The sequence below is a fragment of the Lampetra fluviatilis genome, chromosome 23, assembly GCF_964198595.1.
Source record: "Lampetra fluviatilis chromosome 23, kcLamFluv1.1, whole genome shotgun sequence".
In the NCBI taxonomy this organism is placed as follows: Eukaryota; Metazoa; Chordata; class Hyperoartia; order Petromyzontiformes; family Petromyzontidae; genus Lampetra; species Lampetra fluviatilis.
The window spans coordinates 10617183-10631002 of NC_136297.1; the positions used below are offsets into that span (position 1 = coordinate 10617183).

General features: G+C 53.5%; 1 protein-coding gene across 1 annotated transcript in view; it reads right to left on the reverse strand.

Moving 5' to 3' along the window:
* Window positions 1-13820, reverse strand: part of LOC144940778 (multidrug resistance-associated protein 1-like) — a 52772-nt gene that overhangs the window by 19254 nt on the left and 19698 nt on the right. Inside the window, exons 2-13 of the mRNA XM_078867180.1 lie at window positions 10175-10351; window positions 9298-9423; window positions 8704-8841; window positions 8062-8187; window positions 6569-6630; window positions 5883-6023; window positions 5103-5366; window positions 4206-4383; window positions 3913-4074; window positions 2391-2483; window positions 1178-1244; window positions 255-391 (exon numbers count right to left, since the gene is read on the reverse strand). Of these exons, the coding sequence (XP_078723306.1) occupies window positions 255-391; window positions 1178-1244; window positions 2391-2483; window positions 3913-4074; window positions 4206-4383; window positions 5103-5366; window positions 5883-6023; window positions 6569-6630; window positions 8062-8187; window positions 8704-8841; window positions 9298-9423; window positions 10175-10351 (1671 nt within the window). The remainder of the gene's footprint in view (window positions 1-254; window positions 392-1177; window positions 1245-2390; window positions 2484-3912; window positions 4075-4205; window positions 4384-5102; window positions 5367-5882; window positions 6024-6568; window positions 6631-8061; window positions 8188-8703; window positions 8842-9297; window positions 9424-10174; window positions 10352-13820) is intronic.

The following is a 13820-nucleotide window of genomic DNA, read 5'->3' on the forward strand; positions in this document are numbered from 1 at the left end:
TTTTATAATGTTTTATTTTCATTATTTTATTATTTCCCTTCTACGTGACTTTACCGAAAGAACCAAGAAGATAAATTGTCACGTTTTGCTTCTTGTGTCTAAGTTTGTCGTCCTTCCCCTGCACCTCCGATCGGCACGGTTGGCAACGTGCGGTGCGAAAGAAGCTCAATGGTCATACGCACGTCAAAAGTCCACTATGGCTATGGGGGGGGAGGGGGAGGATCTTTGTCCTTAATCTTTGCGTGAGTACGCACCAGGAAGGGTGCGCAGACCCAGGTGAAGGAGGACACGGCGTTCAGGTACGCCGCCTTCTTCAGCACCTGGAGCTCCTTGTTCCTGATCTCCAGCACCATGTCCTGGAAGGACGGCTCCCAGGCATACAGCTTCAACACTGGGAAAACAAAGGCAAAGGAGACTTCGTGTAGCCCACGCAGGCTGTTGGGGCAAGTGCTGTTAACGAACACGAGGGTGAAGGCTGGGACGGCGCAACACAAAGGGGTGGTGTGGCCGGCACCACGCCCGGCCGCATTTGTCTCCGAGTGACACATCGCACCAGGGACTCATTTGAAGCCGAGTCGACCTCGGGGAGGCCCAGGACCGGCTTAGATCAATCATCATAACTGGTGTTAGCCTTGAGGGAATCGAAACTCGGATCGAGTTTCGTAGCGCAGCGTGCCAACCACTACACTACCAATCCCCACAGATGCATATACACACTCGCGTACACACACACACACACACAGCGACAGCCTTGTTACAGCATGGGCAGAATTGCTGGCTCCAAGTGCTGTTAGCGAGTGGTGGTGAGGCCTAAAAATTGGGACCGATGAACCACTCATGATTTTTGTTAACATGCGTTTACTAACTGCAAGGGGTGGGTAAGCTAGTGGCACTGTGGATGTGAGAGGGAGAGGAAGCTGCGTTAAGCGGGGACGCGTGTGCACCGTGAGGTCGGCGACCAAATGGTAGAAGAGGAGATCTGTAACCAGACGGTGACGACTGTGAGAGCGGGCCTCGACGGACAGCGTCAAACCGAGTAACAACGGGAAGACCTGTGGGCTCGATGGCGGTGGTTTGCGATGAGCCTGTGAGAGCGGTCCCTGGAGGTCGGGTGTCGAATTTGCAACGACTACAGGAAGGCAGGCAAGGGAGTCTGGTGCCGAGACCTCGGACTCACCCTTGATGCCATTGAGGATCTCGTTCATGAGTTTGATGCGCGCGTCCTTGTACTTCATCTGCTCCACCTGCGGGCGCCAACGACGCGGCGGTGAGCACGGCGCACACAGCGCGCGCCCGCGCGACACGATGAACCCGCAACGATTCGAGCGAAGAGTTCAATCGGATATAAAACACGTTCGTACATTCACTCCCGCACCTGTGATTTAGCGCGGTTGGCTACGTACGGTGCGAAAGAAGTTCAACGTACGTGCGTACTTCGATGTCCAGCGCCCAATCCCCTAGCTCAAGGCTATGACGAAGACTCTACGTTTCACAGATATTAGGCAGTAGCTTCACATTAAGGGGGCGACGTTGCTTTGCGTTTTCCCCAATTGAGAAACATGCGGAGAGCAATTGTACTAAAATTTGGAAACGTTTGGACCGGCACCAACATCACGGGACCCTTTTAATGTTCGCTGCAACGCAGACGGCGCGAATTTATCGTCGATACCACCACCCACCGCCCCCCCTCGCACCCCCCGCGGTATTAACCAGGGTGGCCACGGGGCTCCTCGAACCGCGAACCACTGCTGCAGAGCGCCAAACGCTCGTCGCAACTCAGCCACGTCACCGCCAAGTTTATTTTTTTGTTATATCCGATTCCTTGTTTGTCCTGCCTGGACGGCATCGTGTGGACGGCCTCGTACTCACGGCCCCGTCTCGTTTGCTCCATTAGTTCAGAAGTCAGTTTAACACGTAGTAGGCTTTCGCAACCAATATGATTCACAATAAAGGTTTTTGGGTTAGATCACTTAAGTATAAATGTGTCGTAACCCTCCACCACCCGACACAGCCAATTAGTTACTACCTCAGCCCACCGGTGTGTTGGAGAGTAAATCCACAACATTTACAATTCAAAAGTATCGACTGCAAATGATAATCATCAACAACATATCCTTCAGGCACTCGGTTAGACCCTTATTTCGCAGGCATCACGGTCAGCTTTCATCCACGTATCGACAAACGATCACACAGTGCAGCGCGCGAACCAGCCGCTCCGCCACCTCCCCCCTGAACGTACAACTCAACGTCTCTGCCCTCGCGGCGACGACAACCTACGGGGAAATTCCACTTCGAAGACGCAACGCAGACACAAAACAGACGGCGGCGGCAACTCTTCTCCTCGCATGCTGCTCGGCCGTGCTGTGCGTTCACGCGCCGTGTGTCCACACCTGCAGACTCCTGGTCTTGACGGCGATGAACGCGTTCACGGGGATGAGCAGCACCATCACGAGCACGCCAGCCAGCACAGACGCGCCCAGGTTCTACAAAATGACAAAGATCCCGCCGCCCCACCGTATTAGCGAGTCACGGGCCGTCGGGGCAAGTGCTGTTAAGCGAACACCAATGGAAGGCCGGCACGGCACACGACGGTGTAGGGTGGCCAACATCATGCCCCGGCCGCCTTTGTCTCCCCCAGTGCTGATGTTTACACACTGCACAAGGTACCCATTTGAGACCGAGTCGGGCTAGTGGTTGAAACAATTCGTCACTTATTGGTCGTGAGCAGGAATTGAACTTGGGCACAGCTGCATTCGTAGTGCAAGTGCGCTAACCACTACACTAACGCTCCCCGGTTCGACACGTGTGCACGCACGCACAAAGACGACGAAAATGATAATCATCATATAATACATGCATTATGTAGTTACCGAGTACAAGGCCAAACGCTCCAAGCAGCCAGCAACAATCAAGCAAGATCAAAGTTGTACTGGATAAGAGTTGACAAGTTTCTTGAATTGCGTGAGGTCATTATTTCAAGAACTTGGCGAAATGATGGGGGGGGGGGTGGGGCGGCGGAGAGAATTCCAAAGAGGAGCGGTGCGAGCAAAAGAGCAGGAAGATAAATGTTGCGACCTGCAGTGGGCGAGTGGGTGAGTGGTGTTTTGACCTGCAGAGTGAGTGGAGTGGGTGAGTGCGTGTTGTGACCTGCAGTGTTGTGGGTGGGTGAGTGTGTGTTGTGACCTGCAGTGTTGTGGGTGGGTGAGTGAGTGTGTGACCTGCAGTGTTACAAGTGGGTGAGTGAGTGTTGGAACCTACAGTGGAGTGAGTGAGTGGGTCAGTGTTGTTGTAATCTGCAGTATGGTGAGTGGGTGGGTAAGGGAGTTGCTGTGACCTGCCGTGTGGTGGTTGACCGCAGTGTGGATGAGACAATAGGGTCAGTTCTGATGGAGCACCAGTCTCCACGTGGGCCTCAGTCTACCAATTAGGGGCGATGCTGCTATTGCTTAATCCACTTTAATAGAGTATTTTACATTTGTCAAATTTAAACCATGACGCCAGCACACTGAAATAAGGAGTCCGTACAGCTGGAAGCGACAAATAAACTTTTTCTTTTTGTGCGGTCATTAGTGCCAGTCAACTCGCTCCACCTGAGAACTGGGTTCAATCATGGGTCACGGCCAAAACCCAGAATCGAACCCAGGATCTCAGCGATGTGTGGGCTCAGCGTCTCTGATCTGACCACGATGTTCAACTACCTTGAACTACCTTCGACTACCTCCACCCCCCGACCAACTCCACCTTTCCCACCTGACACCCCAAATATTGGCAATTGAGAGATTTGAAATCTACTCGGAGAAGGGTCAAAGGCTGAACGGAGTTCAGGAGGGACTTGGGAGGAGTTTGGCGTGTGGGTGGGGGGGGGCAGCATGGCATGAAGTGCATCACTGAGGGTGGGGTCAAAGGTCACACCTGCCACAGGAAGTACATGGCGAGGATGATCTGCAGGGGCGCCGACCACATCATGTTGAGGTAGGTGGTGAGATCCATGAAGCGCTGGGCGTCCACGGACATGAGGTTCACGATCTCGCCCACTGTCGAGCTCTTCTTGGCCGCGGTGGTGATCACGAGCGCCTGCCAGGGAACAGATAGCACGGCGATGCAAGGGAGGTTTAATTTCGCTTGCGGACAAACACGCCCCCCCACCACCCCGCGGGGCATGGCGGTCACAGAGACGGCGAGTGGCGGCAGTGCGGTCGGCTCACCTTGCGGTAGACGGCGCCCGTGATGGCGGTGCGCAGGTGCATGCCAGTGAGGAAGCAGATGTGGAAGTACTGGTGCAGGATGAGCATCTGCAGGATGGCGCAGGCGAAGAGCAGCAGTGACAGGAAGTAGCCTTGCCACATGGGCGCCTCGCGGTGCTGAACGAACCCAATAAGCAGGCTGCCGTCGAGAGTGAGGGGGCGGTGGGGTGCATAAGAGGGATAGACAATGACGAACACACACGTACAGACACACATGCACAGCCAGACATTCACGCACAGCGAGACACGGACGCACAGACACATTCATACAGACAGACACGCATGCACAGACAGACATGAACGCGTGGAGTTAGCAAACATTTGCGCGCAAAAACAAAGGTCAGCATATGGCCTATGTCGACTGTTGGGGGTGGTGTGGCGAGCACCACGTCGGGCCAATTTCGTCTCCCCGGTCCTGATCTTTTCACACGCCATCAGGTACAAGGCATATCCAGGATGCGCACCGATTACAAAAAGATCCCCCCCCCCCCCCCGTGTAACCTGAACAGACTGTCGGGGAAAGTGCTGTTAGTGAGCACCTATGAAGGCCGGAACGGTACACGAGGGGGTGGGTGGCCAGCATCACGCCCGACCGCCTTTGTTTCCCAAATGGCGATGTTTACACACCGCGCCAGGTACTCATTTGAGGCCGAGTCGACCTAGGGGAGGCCCAGGACCAGTTCAAACAATCGTCACCGGTGTTGGTCGTGAGCAGGAATCGAACTCGGGTCGCCGGGTTCGTAGCGCAGACCGCTACACTACCTCTCCCCAAGACCCATTGGCACAGTCACGGCCCCCACCGCTCTGCCGCCGCCGCCGCCGCCGCCGCCGCCGCCGCCGCTCGCGCTCCCGGCTCACCTGAGGATCTGCGGCGACACGAAGGTGAGCATGTCCTGTGCCAGCTTGTACACGGAGCCCAGGAGGAACGCGGGCCCGAAGGCACGGCACAGGGCCCGCAGCAGGGACGGCCGGCGCCCATCCTTGGCGGCGCCGAGACCCATCAGCGTCTGGGTCTCCTCCGCCTCCTTGGCGGCGGCGGCGGCGGCGGCGCCGGAGGCCGGCGCGTGGTTCGCGGTCTCCGGCGAAGGTTTGCCGGACGAGGCGGGCGTCCCGTTGGCGGCGCTGATCGCAACAGCAACGGCAACAGACCGGAGGGAGCACGTGGTCACTGACGTGTCTCGGGACGGCTCTGAGGGGGGCGGGGGGGTTGGGTTGGGGGAGGGCTTCTTGACATTGACCAAGAGACCCTGAATTCGGATCTCGGTGTCGGTTACGGTTGCCACCTGTCCGGGGTTTGGACCTGGGCAGTGGGGACTTGGCACACACGTTCGGGTTGAATGAACTCATCCTTTGTACCGGGATCTGGTAGTGTTGAGTTGAGCACTATTAGGTTATACAATGGGAACAGTTTTGATATTGGGGTGGGGTGGGCGGTTGGGGGTGGCGGGCGGGGAGTTGACACATCCAAACATTCCTCCTCCGTGGTCAAAAAAAAACAAATACCACGTGTAGCACTTTGTGGGGTAGGTCAACAACAATCACAACAGTGGTCGTCCTACGGATACCCGGCCCCCTACACAATAACGTGGAATTTCCACCACTTGTGGACGAGCGCCGTGAACGGCGGGGGAGGAGCACCTGGGCGGCCGCGAGTGCTGGCGGCACTCGCGCTCCCACTCGCGCACGAGCCGCGGGACCATCACGGCCGACCTGTCCTCGGGGTTCAGCGACCACAGGTCCTTCGACTCGAGCGGCCTCTGGTAACCGAGGATGGCCAAGCTGCACGAAGCCACAGGGGGAAGGGGGGGGGGGGTTAGGGATGGGGGCGGGCGGTTAAATGGGAAGAAGAAGAGGGTCAGAGGTGAGCGAGGGACAGTTGGAGGTCAGAGGTCACGGTCAGAGGCGAGATGTGTCCAGGCGAAGTGAATCAACACCTGGGCCTGCAGCGCTATAGGCTCACAATGGCCATGTCAAGAGGGGCGAGTCGGCACTGACGAGATGCGGTGTTGGTATCCGGGTTTTGGCCACCGGAGTTTCTCAGGACTGGCGATTCATGGTCTCAAACCGGTCAACAATGAGTGTTCATAAATGTTATTCCGTAAAATGTTTATTCATAACTTCATTTTGCATGCAATAAACACGGATCTTTGAAGGGCGTGAAAGAGGTGTGCCCATAGCGTGGATAAGAAATAGTTCTGTGGGGTCATCTTCCAAACCCCACGTGTAAAAATTAACAACACGGCAGGGAGAAATGAATATTGTAACTTTAAAAAAACTTAAAAATTGACAGCGGGCTGCGAGGTGAGCTTACACATCGACCTCACCTGGTGAACCACCAGAAGGTGAGGCGAGAGAGGAATGAGGCACTGATCTCCGGACACGGATTCTGCAAAAAAAAAAACATTCACTTCAGCGAAATTTATTTAAGCACGAGACCGTGCCTGTGTTAGTTTACGGGTCCTGTCTAAGTATATGGGTCCTGTGTAAGTCTATGGGTCCCGTGGTACGTCTATGGGTTACGTGTTATTCTGTGGATCCAATGTTGGTATATCAGGACACCACGGGGCCTTGTCAATAAGCAACCATGACAGGACCACAGTCAAGCACAGAAGCGACAACTGCTGCAACAGCCTCTGTTGCCCTTCCCTCGCACCTCCGATTGGCACAGTTGGCTACGTTTGGTTGCGAAAGAAGTTCAGCATACTGTACATACATACGTTCCAGGCTCGACCTTTTCAGTCATCGCAGGAAACGTTCAAATAATAGACATCCTCTCAAAGACAAGTAAAAGCTGGAAACCCCATTGCCTTCCCGCTGACGAAAGGATCCCGTGGAAAATAAATCAGACAGCCCAGCGCTAAACAACCATAAAAAACACACACACACACACACCGTATACTTCACAGTCGATGCCAAGCAGCCCCGTCATGGTGCAGGTATTTCGAAAGTGAAAAAAATGCAAATTACTTAATTGCAAAACACACAGCTAGTGAGTCTCGGCTACCCCCCACCCCTCCCCTCGCCCCGCCCCTCGCCCCTCCCCCCGCCACTGTGAAAGCTTAGCAGGACCCTCGTGACAAAAACCACGCCGGAGGCCCGGTGAGGCCTTTGTGTGTTAACTGGAGCGACAACAATAGCAGCGACAACAATAGCAGCGACAACAATAGCAGCGACAACAATAGCAGCGACAACAATAGAAGCGACAACAATAGCAGCGACAAGAAGAAGAACGACAATAACACTGGTCAACACACTTTTTCTGGCAAAAGGTATCACAACGGTTTTAAGGTAATTTTGGGGTGCCGATTCCAAATCTGGCATCAGTATTTGACTATCACATCAGGTTTTTGAGAAATCAAATACTGCATTTTCAATAAAAACTGCAGAAGAAAAATATTAAATAAATGTGGATATCTCCATAAAATGATATATAAACACACCATCCTAAAAATACAGCACCATATTTTAACACCAAAGCAGACGCTGACTCGCAACAACTTGCAATCATAAGTGACAGAGTTAATTTCGGGTAAAAATCAATGAAAATGGGGTATGCCGATAGCATAAAAATGAGATGTGATAAAGCAAATCTGAGATCAGATTTGGAATCAGCACCCTGAAATTAGTCTAAAACAGCTGCAAAAGTCCAGGCCAGAAAAAAATGCTTTTTTTTTGACCAGTGTATATAAATTTCGATTTAAAGCTTTCGTGACTGCAGGGATTCATCTTCTTGGTTCTTTCGGTAAAGTCACGTAGAATGGAAATAACAAAACAAAAAAATTCTCACGACAGTGTATATAATCGAAGCAGCCCTTACGGGGTCCTTGATGACGCGCGAGAAGAGGGGCGGTCGATCCGAAAACCAGGACAGCACGAACTGCACGCACACCAGCGCGAAGTAGACGTAGAACGTGGCGTATCGGAACCGGTCCACGTCCGGATCCTGCAGGGCGAACATCATCGTCATCGTCAATATCGGAGTGAGACCGTGATGGTGATGTGGGTGGGTCAGCTGGTGATATACCCCGCGTTGGCGAGATGTTCATTACCCCGCCTGGTTTACACGAGGTCGTGGGTTCGAAACACGACCCTGACCGCCTGTTGTAGATTCGGAGTTTTGCGTGTCGCTCTCCTTGTGGTCGCAGGGATGCTTCTCCGGGCCCTCCAGTTTTTCCCTCCGCATTTAGAATTAACAGACGTTTAGAGTATTTGGCTGCTTTAAATTTTTGTTTTGTTTATACGATTCTGTGGGTCTCCGAGTGCAAGACCAGACGGTCGGAGATGCTGTTAGAGCAGATCTATGGGTGCGAGTCAATGAGTCTCCGAGCATAAGGGTCTCCCCATATGTAGTTCGTTAGTTGCGATTATGATACAAACAACGACGTAGAAACAGTGGTAGAAGGGGGAGTGGGGGGAGTTGGAACGGGGGGGGGGGGGGGGGGGTTGGAGGCCATCTCACCTCACGTTCGGCAGCCAGGATCTTGGAGCGGAAGGGCACGATACCGCACACGAGCGCCAGCAGCCAGAAGACAAGCAGCACCCCCGAGGACTGCACGCCGCGTAGCCGCTCACGCTGCACCAGCAGCGCCGCCAACAGCTGACCCGGGGCGGGACGGGGACGGCAGGGGCAAGGGCCGGGCCAGAGGGAAGGGCCAGAGGTCAAAGGTCAGAGGTCAAAGGCTAAGGGTTGAGGTTAGGGTTTGGGTCAGAGGTAATGGTCGGACATTGAGTGAGGGATAGGTGTTAGGTTTGGGTAAAAGGTTCAGTTAGGGGCAGGGTAATGTCCATGCCAGGAGTAATGCTCAGGGTTAAAGGGTGAGTTAGGGTTAAGGTTATAGTTAGGGGTAGCCGCTAAACCTAGGACCGGTGTTATGGTCGAGGTTTAGAGATAACACAAGTGCGAACGTGAGCGTTACATTAAGCGTCGGCGTTCCAATTTAACCGAGCACCGGGGTCGGCTTTCCGTCGTTTCGGTCAAGCATCGACGGATACGCGAGCAAGAGTTGGTTCGTGGGTGAACGCCGAAGGTCCGCTGGCTCCCACGGAAACGCACCACGGTGGCGCCCATGACGAGCGGGCTCACGAGCAGCACGGGCGGACGCCGCCGCCCCTGGTCGCGCTCCCACATGGTGTAGAAGAGCTCGGCCCAGCACACGAGCCACAGCACCGCCGCGATGACCTGCGTCGCACCGCGCCAAACAACCACACGCGGCACCTCCCGTCGTCACGCGGAAAAACTCGCGAGCGCATCGTCACCGCGCGCGCGCGCGGTCGGCCCCGTTATCGTTATCGCGGTTGTCGTCGTCGTCGTCGTCGTCATCACCGTCCAAGCGTTGTCATCAGATAAACGTCCATCTCCGTGGTCGTCGTCATCGTAGCGGCGACGCAGCCCAGCGGTTGCGCGCGTTCGCCGTTGCTGCAGAGGTTCGCCGTTCGTGTCCAACGGCCGCCCCCTATTATTACCGAGGTGGTGCAACAACCGTAAAGCTACTATGCGCCCGTCTGCTTTGCAATGGACGTTAAAGATGCCAGGACGACATGAACAAGAGCGGACCACTGTGTGCCTAAACGAACTGTTGGAGCAAGTGCCGTTAGTGGGTAGCACCAATGAAGGCCAAAACAGCACACGCGGGGGTGGGTGGGTGGCCAGCACCACACCCAGCCACCTGTCTCCCTGGTGGCGATGCCGACGCACCGCACCAGGTACTCCTTTAAGTCCGAATCGACTCAGGCAAGGCCCAGCAACGGTTCAAACAATCGTCAGTGTTGGAAGTGAGCGGGAATCGAACTCGGGTCACCGGGTTCGTAGCGGAGCGTGCTAACCGTTCCAACTACTGCTCCCCATACACAGACTGACAGCCACACACCTACACCGACTGCCAGCCGGAGCAGACAAGAGAGGAAGGGTGGGGGGGAGCGAGAAGTCGTACGGTCTTGGCGCGGTTGAGGTGCGTGCACTGGATGTATCCGCGGTTGTGTCGGCGCAGGTGCAGGTAGTAGAGGGGAGCGGCGGCCCAGAGGTAGGCGCAGGGGATCCACACGAGCACCGTGTTCTGGAAGCACGCCGTGAGGTCCGGGGTGTGCGTGTCCAGCGTGCGGTTCCGGTCCTGCGGAGCGTTGGGGTGGCATCGCAATCAGGAATCCGAATGAGCTATAAACTCCTTCTCACAGATGTCCAGTAGGGGGCAGGTCAGAACGTTACAACAACAAATCGTAGAAAAATCACGATAGGAGCGCAAATTATAGGCAAGATAAGAAAATCACTTAAATTAAACAATAAAACCTTGGATTGCGAGTAACTTGGTCTACGAGTGTTTTGCAAGATGAGCACATTTTTTAAATAAATATTAATTTCATAAACGAGCGAGGTCTTGCAATACGAGTAGTACGTATACACTTTGTCTGCCGAGCGTCACGTGATCACAACTGATACACGAGTGCTTTGGATTACAAACACGATTCCTTAACGAATTATGCTCGCAATCCAAGGTTTTACTGTATATATATATGTTACCAGGTAAGGGCCACCCAGCCATTTCGCTTCCTTTTCAGAAGCGACCTGGCCACAAACGATAGCTCCACAAAGTGACTTGTGTAGAAATGGACTACAGCGAAATTCATCTCGATGCACGTTTACGAATGTGGAGGGGAAAAAAACGGAGAAAAAAATCCACGCAAACCCCGGGGAGAGCGTGCAAACTCCAAATATACAAGTGTCTGGGTCGCGGGGGGGGGGGTAGAGTGGTGACAGGAGACTCCGTCACACGGATGAAACGATACCGTGACAATACAACACATCACATCACCATCAATGTCGCCGTCAAGGTCATCATCCTCAAAGTCATCATGTACACACGGAGGCAGATGTCTCTCAATCATCGTCGTCACCATCATCATCATCATCCACCATCACCTAACGGTCTCTGCATCAATCAAGACCTGAAGTTTGTGTGACTGCAATGGTCCATACCTCTTTGGTTCTGTCGGTAAAGTCACGCAGGCATAAAATAAATAAAATCACGACGTTTCGGGCACAACACAAGTGCCCGTCGTCAGGTGGAAACAACCCCAGCAATAAACAAATTGCTGACATGGGCAAAAGAAGGCTGCTTGTGACAACGAGGCTCTATAAACTGTCTGTAATATACTATCAGGAGAACTCGTCAAGATGACCATCAGGCAGTCTCCAGGTTTACACACTCAAGTGTTTTTCGGTTGGGTCCCTCAATGATCTTCTTTGTGTTTAGTAAACTTGACGAATGCAACCGTTTATTTTGCCCTTATTTATACTTCTCTGCTCAAGCCGCGGAAATAGGGTACACACGCCAGCACCATCGCGGATAAGACGTTACACACACGCCAGCACAATCGCGGATAAGAGGTTACACACCAGTACCGTCGCGGATAAGAGGAATTCAACCGCACGCGCGATGGTCACCCAGAACAGACCACGATGGGACATCTAATGACTCAACGCCCGATCCACAAATACAAACTGAAAAACTATTTCAACTATTTTTAAACTATTTTGATTTTACCAGGTAAGGCCCACCGAGCGATGTAGTTATTTTTCCAGAAGCGGCGACCTGGCCACAAATGATGGCTCCACAAAGTGGCTTATCATGTAGAAATGTATTGCAGCCAAATGCTCTTAACGCGTGCCGATTCTAATTGTGGAGGGAAATACTGGAGGACCCGGTGAAAAATCCAGACGACAACGGGGAGAACACACAAACTCCAAATATACAGCAGCAGGCGTTAGGGTCGGGATCAAACCCACGACCTCCTGTATACCAGGCGAGGTAGTTAACATCTTGCCAACGCGGCAATGCACCACTACGCTACTGCGGACCGCATTTCACTTAATTCTATTCAGACTTTCACGACCAATATTATAATTCATGATTTGTTTCTTTTGGGTTTGGTGGCCGTGTAAACACACGTGTCGTAAACTTTAGCTCCGCACGACACGGCAAATTTATAAGTGTCACGCGAGATCCGAGCTTCCGGTTAACAATCTGACGACGGCTCGATGGAACCTCCAGAGAAACGTCGGTACCCATTTCAAAGTTGTCAGATTACCGGTACTTTCCAACAACAACAACGACAACGACACCGGTGGTGGCGCTCCTCCGAAGCAGCAACAATGTTTGCACGTTTGATTCACGCGATACTTTTATCAATTGGCTGTGTTGGGTGGGGGAGGATGGACAACACACACAATTTTCTTTTTTTTAAAACACGACGACCTAACCCAAGGAGAAACCGATTACAAATTAAAATTAACGTCAACGCCAGCCATATACACGAAGGAAGAAAAATTATACCGCACGACTTTCCCCCCCCCCCCGGAGATGTTTCATTTTTATAAATCGGGAGGGATAGCATCTCCGTCAGCGTGAACCGCTAAACAATTACCAACGCAGGAAAGCATTGCGACGTGAACTAAATGCGCCCACGCACCGCCGTGGCGAGGTGTGTCACACGCCGTTCGTTACCCCTGCCTGGCCGCTCGACCGGGGTACCGGATGCCGTGTGACACACCTGTATGTGGGATGTGATGTCGATGTGGCAAGCCCACTGCACCACGGTGTACAAGCCACCTGGGGTTCCGTTCCCTGGCCGTACAAAGCAGTGGAAAGCGATGGCGAAAGGTCCGGTCCGATTGATGTGCTAGCATCCATTCGAGAAGAAGCTACTTGTGACGTGAGTTTGATTCCCGGCCACACATAATATTCGTGGAAAGTGTTGTCCGAACTAATTCTGGCCACCACCCCGTGCCCCCCAAGACAAAGATCCCCCCCGTGTAGCCTTAACAGAGTGTTGGGGCAAGTGCTGTTAGCGAGCACCTACGAAGGCTGGCAATAGACACACGAGGGGGTGGGTGTGGACAACACCACCCCCTCGTGTGCCGGGGTGACAGACGCCGTGTGACACACCTGTCTGCAACAGGTGCGTCTTATCTTTATGGCCCTGACGTCTTATCAACGAAGGGGCACGGCTGCCGCTTTACGGACACTAATGACGTGGTTTTTTTCTCTTCCCTCCACGGCGGCGTGTGCGTGTGGAGCGGAAATTTAAGTCGGCGATGCCCTGCGCCGCTAACCCGGTTACCCGAGTACAATTCAGCTCACGGCCAACACCGGTGACGATTATGTGAACGGATCCTGGGCCTCCCCTAGGTCGACCAGGCCTCACATGAGTGCAAACATCGGCACTGGGCACCCACCCCCGTGTACCGTGTCAGACGTCATAGGTGCTCACTAACAGCACCTGCTCCAACAGTCTGTTAAAAGGCTATACGGGGGATTTTTGGAGCGGAAGTTGAGTAGTTCACGCCCTGCGCGACAAACCCACGACATGAGTTTGATCTCCCGGGCTACGGCAAACATCAGTGGTGGAAATATTAACCGGTCTTGGTTTGACTCGGCCCAAAATTAATACCCGTTGGAGTGTGCGAACATCGGCACTGCCAGGCATGGTGCTGGCCACTAAACTCATTCAGCGCTGTAATAGCTGCTCACGAACAGCGCTTACCCGGGTGATCTTGTCACACGTGTGGGATGTGATGTCGAT